The sequence below is a fragment of the Lutra lutra genome, chromosome 8 (assembly GCF_902655055.1).
Source record: "Lutra lutra chromosome 8, mLutLut1.2, whole genome shotgun sequence".
Taxonomy (NCBI): Eukaryota; Metazoa; Chordata; class Mammalia; order Carnivora; family Mustelidae; genus Lutra; species Lutra lutra.
The window spans coordinates 122451330-122468241 of record NC_062285.1 but is presented as its reverse complement, the minus strand read 5'-3'; the positions used below and the strand labels follow the sequence as shown (position 1 = coordinate 122468241).

Sequence of the window (16912 nt, the reverse complement as noted above, 5' to 3'; positions counted from 1 at the left end):
AAGCTGGACTGCAGGCACTGATGTTCCAGCTCACGAGAAGATGAAAGGAAAAAATCAATTCTAGAGCAAGGAACCTATTTTTTAGGTTGAAGGTGATCTGGAGGTTACATGCAGCACTTTCACTAGCTTCCCACAGGCTTGAATATATCCTCATAGAAACAATCAGAAGCGAAGCTGGAATTATCTTTCTTTGTTGTTGTTGGGATTTTTTAATATATTTATTTGGTGTATCTTTTCTCTAGTAAGCCCCGTTACTGTGGAAGAGGAGGGAACAGATTTTAGTGGACAACAAGGAATCACTGTTTCAATTTTGTAACACTTTACAGACATAAAAACATCTAATTTGTTATTGACTTTTGGGCTTCCTTGTCCCCTTGATCTAATTACCATGCCAATATTGTAATGCGGACTTATTAGCTTACTGTATTCAGAACTCTATTTATTAGAGAAGAGGGAGGGGCAGTGGGAGTGGGAGAGAATCTTAAGCAGGCTCCATTCTCAGTGCCAAGTTCAACACGGAGCTCGCCCTCGCCACCCTGAGATTATCACCTGAGCTGAAATCAAGTTGGATGCTTAACAGACTGAGTCATCTTGGTGCCCCCGAACTATGTTTTTGTAATCCCAAATCTATTATAATGTAATATCTTTCCCTCTTTTTATTTCCTTTTCCTATTTTATTGCCTTCTTGCTACAGCTTTCATCCTGTGGCTCCATCTTTGTAAAACAGCATCCTTGTCTGAACAGACAGAGCTGCTTTCAGGCAGAGAAAGAATCACAGGCAACACATATGAGTGTGTATACATATGACAAATCCAGAATATTTCAAATAAAACCGAGAAATTAAGAGGAAGTGAAACTGTAGTGATCGTGTAATCTTTCAAAAATCTTCTAGATCAATGGTTTGCCAATATTTCTTTTTAAAACAAAGAACTCCTCTTCCTCTTCTTACCTGTGTGAAACACTTAAAATATGGGTTACCCTGACAAAGGTAGACTAGGCAGTCTCAGAGCCTTGCCTTTTCAGCTGCCTTCTAACTGGTTCCCTTAACGCCCCAGATTCCACAGAGCCCTCACTGTCCTGGGGTCAATAATCTCTGCCTCCTAGGTTGCCTGTGATGATAACAGGATGCCGTCTCTGAGGCCAGATTTGCTTTAAGAGGCTCCTAGAGGAAAGTCAGTGTGCATTTGGGCAGAATAACAAAACACTGAGAGCCACAGGGAAGGTTTTTAGTAAAACATATCCATATATCTCAATTTTTTGGAGACTGAAGCTTCTTTAATGCTAACAGCCATTTCTGTCCCAGTTTGGGTTTTCCCCACACTTGGGAATTCAACAAGTTGAATCAGATGTCCTAGTTGTGAAGCTCTGTTAGGAATGCCCACTCCCTGCCCACCACAGATTACAGACTGTGCCTAACTCCTATTCATGCTGGGCAGTACTGCAAGCCTGGCAGCCCCTCGAACTCTCCGTCTAGCTCTGTCCTGCAGGTGTTCCTACTGGAAAAGGGTTTCATTGTTGGAGATTTGAGAAAGCAGTCGCAGTGTCCTTGTGGATGCTGCTGAGAACTCATGAGAGGAGTGTGGATACCATCTGAACTTCAGCCTAAATGTCCCTGTTGTCCTTTATTCTTTCTTTGACTTATTTATTTTTTTATGGTTTGCCTTGGGCTTCTTTTCCTTTACTGGATAAATAAATCCGACACTAATTTGATGTCAACTTACAAAAGATAGAATTGCAAGGAGTAGGAATTATGAAGGAACTTTGAGATCATTGGCCCAACACTATCATTTACAGATGAGAATACTGAAACTTCGAGAGGTACAATAACTTGCCCACCATCACACAGTTTGTTAACAGCAGAGCCAGGATGCTGGGCTATGGAAACAAAGCCCAGTGCATTTTGTAACACAGCATCATACTACCTGGAATTGGCTCTTAATATGTAATCACTTTAAATAGCTGCACATTAATGTGAGATATAAAAATAGCCCTCATTTTCATAAGATGCAGCACAAAATATAAATGTCCTTTACAAGTGGACACCAGGCCATGGAATTTGTCACTTTATCTTCATGTGTTCATTAAATCACTTAATTTAATAAACACTGGGCAAATGCCTACCATGTATGGAATGCTTCACTTGACACATACAAGACAACAAAAATGGGTAAGACCTTGTTTCTTCACCAAAAGGGTGACAGTCTGATAAAGAAGACAACTATATCTATAGGTATAACAGAATTATATGCAAATTACTACAAAAATCTAGGGGAAGGTATAATTAATTTTGACCTGGGCCTAAGGGTAGCATTGGAGAAAGCTTCACAAAAGAGGCAACATTTAAATAGGGTCTTTTAAGAAAGGATAGAATTTCAACAGGGAAACAGAGGAGAAAACAGTAATCCTGCCAGAGGGAATGGCAGGAGCAAAGGTACGGAGATATACCAGTTATAAAATGGATTATGCCTTCAAAAATCATACTCCTAAAATAAAGAATTACTTAGTTTAGGGTTAGCAAGGATGGAGGACATAGATGTTTACTAGATGACAGCCAGAAAGCTTGGGAAGGATGTTAATGTCAGCTTAGCTCAGCATCACTAGTCTTTCTCCGTCTCATGGATGTGACTCTGAACTCATAAATTAAAGGGTTTGGGTTATTTTATGTGTCAACTTGACTAGGCCATGATACGCACATATCCAGTCAAACTCCAGTCTAGGATGTCACCATGAAGGTATTTTTTTAGATGAAATTAACATTTAAATCAGCAAGCTCTCAGTAAAGCAGACTGTGTAAAGCAGTAATGCCCTCCATTATATGGATGGATTCCATCCAGTCAGTTGAAGGCCTTACAAGAACAAGACTGAGGTGCTCCACGAATCAGAGGGAGTTCTGCTTCCACACTGCTCTCAGGCTTGAGCTGCAACATCAGCTCTTTCCTGCGTCTCCAGTCAGCCCGCTGGGCCTGCCAAGTTTGGATCTGCAAGATTTCAGACTTGTGTATGTGTGTACATACATCTCGTTAGTTCTCTTTCTCTGGAGAACATTAACTAATATAAATACCCAGGGTCTTGAAATAAAGAGTGACTGTATTGGTCAGTTTTCCCCTATATGTCAAAATTTCAATGGTTTATATCAACCAAAAATATGCATATTTACTCTTCTTACTCATGGGTTTGTGGGACAGCTGTAGTGGACCTAACTTCAGCTGGACTTGCTCAAACTCCACGGAGCCAGGGTAGACTCCAAGCTTCTACATTTAGGTTTGCTCCACAAGTCTTCCTCTTTCTCCTGGCACCAGCAGTTGCGTGGTGATTCAGCCACTTGTTATTCTTGTTATTCTTGTTATAGAGCCTAGGAACGCAAAAGAATGAGTAGATCACAAGAGTGGAGAGGCCTATGAACTGCCACCCTGACACTTCTACCTGTACTATTGGCCAGGCAAGTACATGGCCAATATCAATGGAATGGAGAATTAACTCTAATCACAGTGGGATACAATGCAGATCCCTTAGCAAAGGGCACAGAGGCATAATTCTAACACAGGAAGGAAGTGAAGAATTGGAAACAATTCAGTCTACTTGAGTGACCTTGTTAGTTATATATCTGAAAAATAGCTGTCAGCTGGGGCAGAGGGTTAAATAAGTTAAAAGACATAAGCCCTTTTTATTTTTTGTTATTTTTTTTAAGACTTTATTTATTTGACAGAGAGAGACACAGTGAGGGGAGAATACAAGCAGGAGGAGTGGGAAAGGGAGAAGCAGGCTTCCCACTGAGTAGGGAGCCTGATGCAAGGCTCTATCCCAGGACCCTGAGATCATTGCCCTGAGCCAAAGGCAGAAGCCTAACAACTGAGCCACCCAGGAGCCCCAGACAAATGCTTTTTTTTTTTTTTAAGTCTTTTTTTTTTTTAGGTTTTATTTATTTATTTGACAGACTGAGATCACAAGTAGGCAGAGAGGCAGGCAGAGAGAGAGGGGGAAGCAGGCTTCCTGCCGAGCAGAGAACCCAATCGATCCCAGGACTCTGAGATCATGACCTGAGCCAAAGGCAGAGGCTTAACCCATTGAGCCACCCAGGCACCCCCAGACATAAAACCTTTTTTAAAACAAGATGGAAAAGGAAGGAAGTGAGGGAAAGAGAAAGGAATGAGAGAGGAAAGAAGAATCTTGATTGGAAGTTGAGAAGATCCGCAGCCAAAGGATTCAATATTATACAATTTCAAAATAAACATTGGCAAAACAAATAAATAAAATAATCATGAGCCCAATTTAGAGCAGTGATGAGGGAAGAAAATTAAGAGTTATTGAATATGTATTATATTCAAAGTCCTATGCTTACAACAACACTTGGGGTAGATACTATTGTCAGATTCCAAGTCCATTTTGGAAGGAGGGAACTGAAATCAAATTTATAAGACGTTGGTCTAATCAAATATATAGTAAAACAGAAAGAGGAAAGTAAGATGACTTACCAAGTAAGCATCTACTTAGGCAATGGTGTGATACTTCCCCATTAATGGAGATTGGAAATGCAGAGGGAGGGCCAGTTTGTGAGATGAAGGAGCTAAAGTTTTGACTCATGCTGTGTGATAGCTATGGGCCATCTATGTGAGGTATCCTACAAATGTTTGGAAATTTGTATCTTAAAGCTCAAGAAGAGAAGCTTATCCTGGAAAAACACTACAGAAATAAAGGCAAAAGCATTAGAAGCATGGAAAAGAATATGAGCAAAGATACAGAAGTGTCTTGCACACACAGTTCATGTTCATGGCATGGCTACAGCTTAACAGGCTGTTTAGACATGCCCCGATGTCTAATTGTATGTATGAGGGTACACATGGTAGAGTAGTATAGGATTAAGTTGAAAGCTAAGTTTATACCTGATCCCAATTACCCTAGAATTCTGGAATAGGATATTTTCACTTCAATCAAGAAGGGGCAACTATAGGTTTTTGTGCCGGTGTTGACTTAAAAGCCTGACTTTTTGGAAGACTAATGCAGCAGCATCACAGGAGCTGGAGCAAAGGTGGGAGGCCAAGGGGAAGGCTAGTGCGTTAGTTTTTGTAAGCACTAACAAGAACTTCACTAAACAGGGCAGTGGCAGTAGGAACAGAAATGAAGGAACAGATGGAAGAATTGCTTCAGAAGAAATTACTGTGTAGCACAGTAACCATTCTGCATATCGTTAAATACGTGTCAAGTTAATTTTGTAACTTCATTTGGCTCTAATGCTTTCCTCTCCTCAGGTAGGCAGAACCTTTGTAATTTATTGGTCATCTGTTTGCATAGCTTTTAATTAAGAGTCATAATTTCTTTGAGGAAGAGACTCGGACTGCTTTGTTCTGTACTGCTGCACGACATTCAGAACAGCCACCGACTAAATATTTATTGACTGCCAGGCAGGATGAACTCTCGCCCGGCACACACCAATGTGTTCTCTTCCAGGTTCTCTTGTGTTCTTTCCAGGTTCTCTTCGCTCTTGTTCTCTGCCTTGCCCCCATCTCTCATTCCTCCAACTCACCTCCTCAAGGTTGCTCAGGGAGAACTTGCCTCACATGGGGAACCATATGACTGCGAATCTGCATTCAGTCAGATACTGATGTGCCTTTTTTCCGATCCTGCCTCCAACCAAGCTCAACTGCTTCTCTCTTTAGTATTTTTTAAATAATTTTTAATTTTTTTACTAACACATAATGTATTATTAGCCCCAGGGGTACAGGTCTGTGAATCGCCAGGTTGACACACTTCACAGCACTTGCCATGGCACATTCTCTTTAGTATTTTTAATGTCATTCAGACATATCCAGTAACTTTACAGTCATGTAAAATATTGAAAGCTCATTTCCAATCCATGTAAGCCCCTAATTGTATTCACTTTACCCCTCTGCCACCACTGCTTCCCAATTTTAGGTTTCCCCCCAGGGACTGGCCCCTCTCTCTTTTCTGATTCCAAATTTCCTGCCACTGGAGGAAGAAGGACAGATTGGAAAGGAAAACAAACTTTTTTGTACTGATTGGGTTTGCTCCGCAGGGCTCTGGTTGGTATCCTCACCACTGCTCATCACTGGCTAGCTATGACCATCATCCAACCTCTGTGTGGTAGGTGATGAATGATTGCCCTGTGTGTGTGTGTGTGTGTGTGTGTGTGTGTGTGTGTGTGTGTGTGCGTGTGCATGTGTACACACTTCAGATGACTTATGGGGACCCCAGTGCAGAGTTCTCTGGGATGGAACACCTGACTCTACCCCAGATGGATTCAAGGCTCTCTAAATGCGACCCCAGGATCTGCTGCTGGGGTGGTCAGATTCTGGAGGGCTAACAGTGAAACCTTGCCAAACCTTAATTTCAACTCTGGTGAGCTTCTCTTCCTTCCTTCTTGCCCTTTCTCTGGCTATTTCTTTCTGTCAACTGGGGCAATCAGGGAGTTTCCCAGGATGAAGGGATTAATCAGGATAGTAGCATTGGTTCAACCACCTCTTCATAAGTCCTGGAGAATGTCACTAGCCCCAATATGTTTATAACTCTATGGTATATGAAGGTACTTAGTACATTTGTGCCTCTGTTTTGGATCTGAATCTTCTGTTTTACACAAACAACATTCAGTTATTTGCATCTGCCACTAAACTTCATTTTACAAACCCTGAGTTGTCGTTCACATTTGTAGCTATTATGGAATAAATATTGTGTTAAATGTTACTGAACAAATGTTCAGTGAGTAGCTAAAATGGGTCAGTCCAATGTAAAAGTGACACATAAAAGTCTGATCCCATTCAGATTCTAATGCAAATGATAAATTATACTGTAACTCCCAATAGAGGAACTTTAAACCTCAAAGTGGAAAAGAGTTTGGGGTGTGGAACAATAGGAACAAAGAAAGGAGAAAAAGTAATTTAAAAATGAAGGAGGGGCTCCTGTGTGGCTCATTGGTTAAACCTCTGCCTTCGGCCAAGGTTGTAATCTCAGGGTCCTGGGATTGAACCCCACATGGGGCCCTCTGCTCAGCAGGGAGCCTGCTTTCTGCCCTCCTCTCTGCCTTCTTCTCTGCCTACTTGTGATCTCTGTCTGTCAAATAAATAAATAAATAATCTTTTTTAAAAAATGGAGTAAATATAATCCCAGAAGAAGAAAAGGGAGATAAAAAGGCAGAAGAAATACTTCAAAAACATAGTTGTCTTGACCTTTGATTAAGCCTGTCCAGGAGGAAAAACGAAAAAGCTACAAATTCTATTTTGGGGACCTGTAAAATTTACATGTGGACTGTATGTTAGGTAACATAATCTGGTCAATGTTAGATTTCTTGAGTGCGCTGCTACTGTGGCTATGTAGGATAATGCCCTTGGTTTTAGAAAATGCATGCTGAAGCATCAAGGGGTAACGTTTCATCGTGTCTGCTAAAGGCTCGGGGGAAAGAAATGTCTTCCCAATGGCTCACCTAAAATAAAACGTGTGCTGTGTGCATGTGAATGAGGAAGTGGGTATAGAGAAAAAGGTAGAAACCCAGTGTGGCCAAATGTAAACCTTGGGTGAATCTGGGTCCATGGTCTTCTGGGAGACATGGACACGCCCCTCCAGGCTCTCTCTTCAAGGAAGGAGAGCGGCCAGCAGACAGCCTCCAGCTGTCAGCATCTGCAGGGTCTGCCTCTGCTGTGGAGAGCGGCCTCACTAGAGTCCTGCTTTTCCCATGGCGACCACATCCAGTGACAGAGAGTGTGAGGCACAAAGGGCCAGTCATGCTGCCAGCACGGGACCTCTAGGAGCATGACCTGAACCAGAGCTCCCCCAGGGTTCACAGAGGCTTTGTCAGGGCCCATCATCATTTGACTTCTCTTCTGCCTGACCCTCCTTCTCAACCCTCCTTGCCTAGGTATTGATCCCTAATGAACACCTTGAATCCATGATGAAGAAGTAAGAAGAACCTTCAAAATGAGAACACTGCATAGTAACAAAGCCTACCATGTTTAGGATTAAAATCTGAATCCCTGACAGCCAGACTAATCTTTTCTCCATGCAAATCAGAATCATGTAGATTTCCATTGATATTTATCTCTTTGAATCTGAAGGAAGAGGAGAACCTATGTATTTTGCCCAGTTTTGCTTTCCCCATCCTGAATTGCAACATCAGGTTGATGAGGTGCCTTCTGTCCAGACCAACGGAAGCATTAGCTACACGGTGTGGCAGGCAGAGCAACACAAGTCTTCGAAGTGACTTACTTCAAAAACCAAGAACCAGAAATTCAAATAAATTTCAAATAAAAGCTAAAAAAACTAGAATAATCATACAAAATTTTAAACCCAGAAGTTTCTCTTGCTTAAATTACTTTCACACTCCAATTTAAACTCAGAAACATTATGCTGCTGTCACACTTCTTTGTTCTCCTAAAGAAAAAAAAAATCTGTATATAGCTGACAAAAAATAGGAACCTGTCTGCCAGCAAGTTCTCTATTCATGTCTAACATACTGTAGAGTCTATGCAGAACACATGGTCTTTAAACACCAAAAAGCCTCTTCTTTACTGGCTTAACACTGCAGTATGTTTCTCCAGCATGTTTGTACTACCTACATGTCTTGCATAAGCATGAATTCCTTTGGATGTTTGAGTCGTGCAGTATTTTCACATGCTTTGATGTTGCACATATGAGAATTATCATCTACATTTTAAGAGTGCAGTTCCTTGTGCCTTCAGTATTGAATTTAATACTGCTCAACTGCCATGATTTTAAATTTCATCCAACAGAATGTCAATAATGTCTCTAACAGAAGTTTGACATATTTCGTTTTCTCAAATATGGAGTTGGCGTAGCAGCTAAATTAGAAATTTCTGGGTGCATTTTTGAAAACTAATTCAGCATGAAAATTATTAGTGACTTAGATTTGTGTGTCAAGTATTTTGGTTTTCCTTATTTTCTTATCCAAAAAGAACTGTTGCTTCAAATCAAATAAACTTCCAAGTGGCAAGATCCATTCTGTTTGTTGGAACTCAAAGTAATCCTCATCCTAATGTGATTTTCTTTATTTCAGATGAGACCCATTGGCCACGATGGCTATCATCCCACTTCTGTCGCTGAGTGGCTGGATTCCATTGAACTAGGTGACTACACCAAAGCCTTTCTGATTAATGGCTACACGTCGATGGACCTGTTGAAAAAAATCTGGGAGGTTGAACTTATTAACGTAAGTTGGTCTTTTAAAGATACCTTACCCATTCAACACTTGGTAAATGAAATTCCCGTTGTAGGCAGGTTAATATTTTCTTTCTTTAATACTATTTGACATCCATCAGCAATTTACAGATATGCCTTCTGCTTTAAATATACATCTGTCTTGGTTCCAGTCAAGCTCCATGCTTACTGTCTTTCAAAGTTTTGATGTGGGGAACGAGGAGGACTCTCAGGGTGTTTTGCGTTATCCAAGAAAACTTCCCAAGCGTTTGGAGGATTTCCATTGTAGAAAATTTAGTCTGCTCAGGATATGGTCATGATAACAAATAGGCTCCCATCCTGATCTTGTTCGTATTCACTGTTAAAGATTAGAGTTCTCAATTTTAGTTTCCTACCTCTATTATGTTTCCTTGTCTCTGTTCCTTGGCCGCATATATAAACCGCAATCTCGAAGACACTGCTTTTGTTCTTATTAATAATAATAGCTGCTGTAATATCAAAATTTTACTATCCAGAGCTTGTATCTAATCTTAAGTTGTCTCTGTTTTATTTATATACTTGGCATAGATTTTCCATGAAAACTGGTCAACATATGTTACTGTGTATGCAAGCCCAGAGAGATCAACTAGATCTATATAAACGGCCTTAATACTGATATTTATTTCATTTTGACTGTTCATTGACATCCAATGGCATCAAGGAATGAAAGAATGAAGAAGTAACATATAATCATCATGCCTTCACATTATCTTTGACATCCTGAACATTTCTTCTCCAAAATGAGTGAAAAATCCCTTAATCTTTTAGATAATTTATTAGATTTGAATTTTATATTCTAAAACTTTAAGAAACACTCATAACCTGAAAGATAAGGCAAATAAATTTCTGCCTGTTCGAAAGAGATTCGTTCTACTCTTTATGCCACTTTCTCTCCACAAGTCCAGTCACTGCCTATTGCATGCCATTAATTATTTTAAATTATTGTTATTAGTAGTAACTAATTATTCTCTGCTTTTAAAAGTCTATCTTAAAAATAATATCTTTTCCAGAACATCTCATAAAAACTGTCCTTTGATCTAAAAATCACGGTAAATGGACAAATTCTTGGCTCCTTCTTCTAATTTGCCATCAGTTACTCTTTGCTTTCTGTCCTTACTCCCTCACAAAAGCTATCATTATTTCTGCAGAAACTCACTGTCTGACTGAAAGCCTCTGATTAATTTGTTCTTAGCTTGTGTGGCAACACAGTGGAACTCATGGAGTGTGTGTTGTATTCTGGTTGCATGCAGGAGATTTAAGTTCTCCACCAAGAATCCAGGACTCATCTGATGGCTATGGTTAGCCATATGTTAAAGAGGGACCTTCCATAGATCAAACAAACTTGTTTCCAATTAGGTGACATTCTAGTCAATTATACAACTTCACAAATATCTCTGCATAAAGTCTTCCAGATAATCTTGTTCCCCACTGAAGAACAAATACTTAGCACATGAGTCACTCGCTTAATGGGCATTAGCAGTAATCCCTCACTGAGAAGAAGGGATTCCAATAGAAGTCTACTATAAAATGTTTTCTTTGAAGCAAGGATCATTGAAGAAGGCCTAGAAGTCTCTCAAAATCCAAATGCTGGGGCTAACGTTTAAGGTGTGAGCTGGGACCCACACTTTTCCCAGCACTGGGGGGACCAGCAGCCTAGGGATCCCTGTTCAGTCACTGTGTCCCTTTGTGGATGATTGCAATGACTGTAGGTCAGTGAGACTCTGAGGCCCCAGGCTTACTGCCAGGGCTCAGGGACTGATCTACCACCACCCACAGGCCAACCAGCCTGGAGTTGGGACAGAAGAACAGTCTTTTTCGTGCATACAGACTCTTTAAATATTTTCCCTTTAGCTACAGGTGCTGTAATAAAATCTGTCTTCATTCCTGTGAGAAGCAGCTGTCACAAGCATTGTTATCAGAACTGGAAAAGACAGTCACTGCGTCTTAGATCTTGAGGCCAATTCTTCTGGCCTGGAGTACATCTGCATCTGATATCAACCCAGTATATCTTCCTAAAGCTGATAGTATTTAAAGTTGTGACATCTTTATGGTCAAGTTCACACTCTTGAGGAGGCTTTGCGAGTCATTTAATTCCATAGATATATTTATTATAAACAAAAATGGATCTGTACTTTTAGACTTGGAAATCAGAGAACAAAATTTTTATGCTCCCCAGAACTGCTACGAGGGTGATGCATTTGATGATTCTGGGTTCTTGGGTTTTAAAATGAAAGAAAGGCACAAATGTGTGCTTTCTGGCTTACAAAGCTTTAGACTAGTCTCAAATTCAAGGGTTTAATTTATCCCAACTAATGAGGGAAGATGTCCAAATATAAAATATTCTCATATATAATATATGGGCCCAGTAATTCTATATTAAGTACCCATAATTTGTTGTTTTCTAGCCTGAAGGGAATGTGCAGTCACTTTGATTTAAAGCAAAGCTTTTTAGAGAAATTCATATCCTAACTCTTTGTAATGAGTGGCTCATTTTAAGAAAGCCATTTGGCTTCAATAACTGTTGTTCTATGTAAAGAGAAAAGTGCAAGGTAAGGGGCAGTCTTTGGTACAGGGGGCTACTGGTGGAGGGGAGGAGAAAAGAGGGTGACAGGCTGGCTGCTGCTATAATTATAAATACGTTTAGCATCATTAAATAATATTGATGAAACCTCCAATTTCACATGGTGTTTTGCTTGATATTTGAAAATAGTGTGACAGTCTCAGTGAGTATAAGTTTATTCAAAGTATTTTCATAAAGAGATGAAAACTATACAAAATTCTGACTTGAAAAGTACAAATGCACCGGAAATTATAAAAAGACCCCAAAGTCCCTTTTTTTTTTTTTTTTTGTGGAGTGCATTATTGCCATAACCTAATGAAAATATGAAGATTTTGGTCATAAAACTACCCAAAGTACAGGGATGAGGGAGATTAATAGAAATCTCATTTCTTAATATCAGCATTCTCAGCCGTGGAAATCAAGCAAAGAAACTTTTAAGACATAGGTTTTATAGGCCCATATGTGTCTAGACTTAGAGAATTTAGATGCCAATAATTATTCCTTTTATTCCCTAATCTATGCTTCATACACAGAAGCTCTTTTATTAACAGCTTTGTTTTGTCTGTGTCTGCTACTATCATTAATAACATCATTAATACTACTCTTACTTTTGTACTGATATTTTAGTGTTATATGAATATACTGAGAGAGATTGTCAGGCAAGTTGTTCCCTGTGCAGATGCTCTAGCTGGATAAACCTCTCGCTTGAATTACAGTCCTCTCCAAGGCTTGTTGAGAGAACTAAACACTAGTTAACCGTGCATTAATACATGAATTTTCTTTACGCAGAAAGTTACTCAGGCCTTGTACAAGGTATTACCACGTTTACACAGAAGTTCCTACTGCTATTGATAACCTCATCAAAAAAGTATGACAATTAATAACTATTATTAATATTTAATGATTTATTTTACCACTGAGTACCTACCAAGAGGATTTTGGTTAGATGAGATAAATTTGAACACTGTCCAGTTTATTAATGTGTGAATCTTAGTGTAGAGCAAGTCACAAATTTCTTCCTATTGGCTTTCACCAATGCTTATGATACCCTACAATAAGGATAATGATAAAATACCCACCAAGGTGCGCCTGGGTGGTGCAGTCAGTTAAGCATCTGACTTGGTTTCAGCTCAGGTTGTGGTCTCAGAGTCGTGAGATCTAGCCCTAGGTAGGGCTCCATGCTCAATGCAGAATCTGTTTAAGACTCTCTCTCCTTCTCCCTCTTGCCCCTCCCCACCCCACCCCACCCCACCCCACTCTCTCTCTCTTTTTCTAAAATAAATAAATCTTTAAAAAGAAAAGTAGCCACCAAAAGAAGAAAATTAAAATCAGCTTTAGTGCATCCTTAATTCTCTGTTCATAAGTACAAGAATAGCTTTAAAAATCTAACTACAGTGGTTAGTTGTGTTTTAAATACCTTCGGGTAAAAACAAAATAATTAAGGTAGCAATACTCATATGTGTCCCAAGAAAATCATTTGACTTATATATGTAGCAGCAAATTGATTAGAAGATCATTTACTTCTTGTCTAATAGCTGATGATACTATACTTACATTACCCGTTCATTTAGGACTGTCAGATTTTTCTGGCTTTTGGTTTTTCAGTTTTTGTTTTCATTTTGCTTTGTCTTGTTTTGGTTTTTTGCAGTGTTGTTGATTTAATTACTACCTTTCCAGGGAAATTTGTGATAATCTAATCACTTGGAGATGTACTAAGAATCTTTCAAACTTCACATTCTAATTTTGTGTTAAATCCTTGTGTGACTTTATTTGCTTTAAATGCTATAGAAATACAGTATCAGTATCAAGTTTAGACTCATTACTTGCTTTGATGTTTTTTATTTCATGATCAGCATTATAAACTCTCACTCCTACCTACCATACCCTCCCTGCTTGTAACTGCAATTAAATTTACTCCCTAAAAGTTTTTTTTGCATCATGCATGTAAGTACGTGTGTACGTGTCTGGGTACACATATCGGTTAAAGGCAAATAGTAACTCATACTCCCAACCAAGAAGAATAACCAGCAAATTCACAAATTGCAGGGGATGTAAGGGGAGGGTAAATGTTATAATTCCATTTCCAAACCAATTATTTTAAGTAAAAGGTTATGCCTTCACTATAGGACATTAATAAATGAGAAAAACATTCATATTTCCACATCAGGGAGGCTACATCATTCAACACTTCAAATGTTAACAACTTTAATGAAAGCCAAAGGCTTTAACTAAATAACTGGATATGAGTATTCAAGTGTAGAACAAACTATAAATTCTCCGTGGATGTAAGAATTCCACTTCCATCCACATACAGTACACCCAGCTCCTCACAAGACTTGGGGACTGCTAGGCACAACCTCTGAGCTTCAGACTCGCGCAGATCTGTATCAGCCAAAGCCCCTGGACTCCCTCCCCCTCACTCACTGCATCTGAACTGCAAGCTCTTGCAGCAATTCTCTGGAAGCTTCCCTCACGTGGCTGTTTGGGGAAAAGCACCCTTCTCCCTTCCTTACATGAGAGGAGCAGTCATCCCCAAACACATGCTCACTTTCCAGTGATTTTTAGCCCTTTCCTATCTGGCCTGGGGAGTGGTGATGGGCTAACACTGGTACTCTTGGCTCAGCTGTCTTTCCCCACATTTTGCATATCCGCGCCTATCAGGCTGCTCTCGACTTTAGAGCCTTGACCTACACTGAAATCAGATCATACTACCTAGAATACACTGAAACATGAGAACTTCACTGGAAACAATACAGCTTTTCTTTTGTATCCAAAAAAAATTTACATATTTGTGGTGCCTAAGGATCAATATGATGGAATAGGCATTATTGAAGTGTTGATGCTAGAATTAGCACACACACACACTCACACTCATACCGAAACTAAACAAGGTATTTGGGCCTGAAGAGAACACTCAGCAAAAATGAATTTCATGAAGAATTAAAACCCTCTGATTATAGCCATTTATGAACCACCTCTGTACAAAAAGGAAAATCACGTTCTATCTAGAAATGTCTGCCTTTAAAAAGGTTATCTAAGTGGACAACTGCTGTTTGTTTCCTTCCCCACACCCACCAGATGTCATTCACTCTTCCCCTGATTAAAAATCAAAGCATTCTTAATTTCCTCTGAAGAAGCCTCCTATAATCTTCCATGCCTGAACATAGGACCCAAGCCAAGCTCAGCCTCCCAGCCTTCTCCCCCACCGTCATGGGCTGCACAGGAATCTTCATTAGAATCATTAATTCTTCATAACTGGAGGATCCAGTGGAAAATGAAAATATGGGACCCTTTATTTAAAAATTATTAAAAGATTTTTTTAAAGTGCCAGCAATGCATTAAGCTGAGCACAGATTCCTTCAAAGGGCAGCTCCTTGCATAACCTCATAGGTCACACAACCCACAAAGCCCTCCCTGCTCGTCATTCCTTTGTGTGGAACTGTATTTCCATCTGCCATCATTTTCCTGTACTAGCTCTTCCTTTAACATTTTTTATGGTGTGGGCCGCTGGTAAAAGGACTTTATTTTCCAAAGCTGTTTTTGCTGAGTATAGAATTCTAGTGTAACAGTACTTCAGAGATGTGGATCCACCATCCTCTCCTGCATTATTTCTGAGGCGACATCTGCTGTTATCCTTTCTTTTTTTGGTTTTGTTGTTGTTGCTCTTCCTCTGGATATAACTTGTCTTTTTTTTTTCTTTGACTTTATTACTGGTTTTGAGCAATTTGATTATGATGAATCCTGATGACATTTTCCTCATATTTCTTGTGTGTAAATGATCTTTGAGCTTCTTAGATATGAGGTCTGTAACTTTCATTAACTTTGGAAAAGTTTTGGTCATTCTCTTTTTATTTTTTTGGTTTCCCTTTAAATTCTTATATTTCTCCTTTTCCCCTCAACTTTTCAAAATTTTTCTATGGACACACAAAAATCCATATAAATCATAAGTGTATTTATTGCTTAATGAATTTTCACCAAAAAATTACATACCTGTAACTAGCGCCCATAACAAGAAATTGAAAATCGCCAGCACCCAAAAGGCTCCCTCCAATCACTAGTGTCTTTAAGAGCAGAGTTCAGTGCGTTTGTTTTTGGACAGTTTGTTCTCACGTGGAGCTTCCTTCATCTGCATCACACTGAATGTAGTTTTAGGACAGTACCTTCACTCTCATTGTTGTGTGACATCCTGAATTTGTTTTTATGTCTTCATTAACAAATAAATCACAAATCATACAATTTGCTCATTTTAATATATTCCAGTTATGCAATCTTCACCACCATCATTTTTATTATAGTCAAAAACACATAAAATTTGCCACGTTAAGCCCTTTTAAGCGTTAAGTACAGTGGTATTTACGCACATTGTTGTGCAGCAGATCTCTAGAGCGTTTCATCTCGCAAAACTGAACCTATGTCCATTGAATAATTCCCCTACTTCCCCTCTCCCCACTCCTTGCAACCACCATTCTGCCTTCTAAGAGTTTGATTGCTGCTCTAGATGCCTCACATAAGTGGTATCGTGCAGTATTTGTCTTTTCATGACTAGCTTATTTCCCTTAGCATAATGTCATCAAAGTCCATCCATGTTATAGTATATGACAGGATTTCCTTCTTTTTAAGGCTGGATAATACCCATGGTATGTATATATCACATTCTCTTTATCCATTCATCTGTTGATACACATTTAGGTTGCTTCCACCTTTTGAATTTTTTGATTATGGACAACGCCCCTGTAGACATCAGTGTGCAAATATCTCCTTGAGATCCTGTTTTCAGTTCTTTTGGATATATACCTAGAAGTTGGATTACGGGGTCAAATGGTAATCCTATTGTTAAATTTTTGTAGAACATCCACACAATTTTCGATAGTGGCTGATCCATGGACGTTTCTTAAAGTGTTATCTGCTCCGCCATACTCTCTCTCCTCCGCTTTGGAAACTCCAATCATGTATATTACACTGTTTGAAGTTGGGCCACAGCTCCTCAATGCTCTGTTCATTCAATATCTTTCTCTCTGTGATTCATTTGGATGGTCCCTATTGTATAACTTCACGTTCACTAATCTTTTCTTCTTGTACTATCTAATCTGCTATTATTAACACCCAGTTTTTTTTATCTCAGTGATTATAGTTCTAATCTTCAGAATTTAGACA

The 16912-nt window shown here is 39.3% G+C and overlaps 1 protein-coding gene across 19 annotated transcripts in view; it reads left to right on the top strand.

Moving 5' to 3' along the window:
- The window catches only part of ANKS1B (ankyrin repeat and sterile alpha motif domain containing 1B), a 1143054-nt gene that overhangs the window by 843228 nt on the left and 282914 nt on the right, over window positions 1-16912 (top strand). For all 19 annotated transcript variants that reach the window (XM_047741072.1, XM_047741077.1, XM_047741075.1 and 16 more), the window contains one exon: window positions 9020-9172. In XM_047741072.1, the coding sequence (XP_047597028.1) occupies window positions 9020-9172 (153 nt within the window). The remainder of the gene's footprint in view (window positions 1-9019; window positions 9173-16912) is intronic.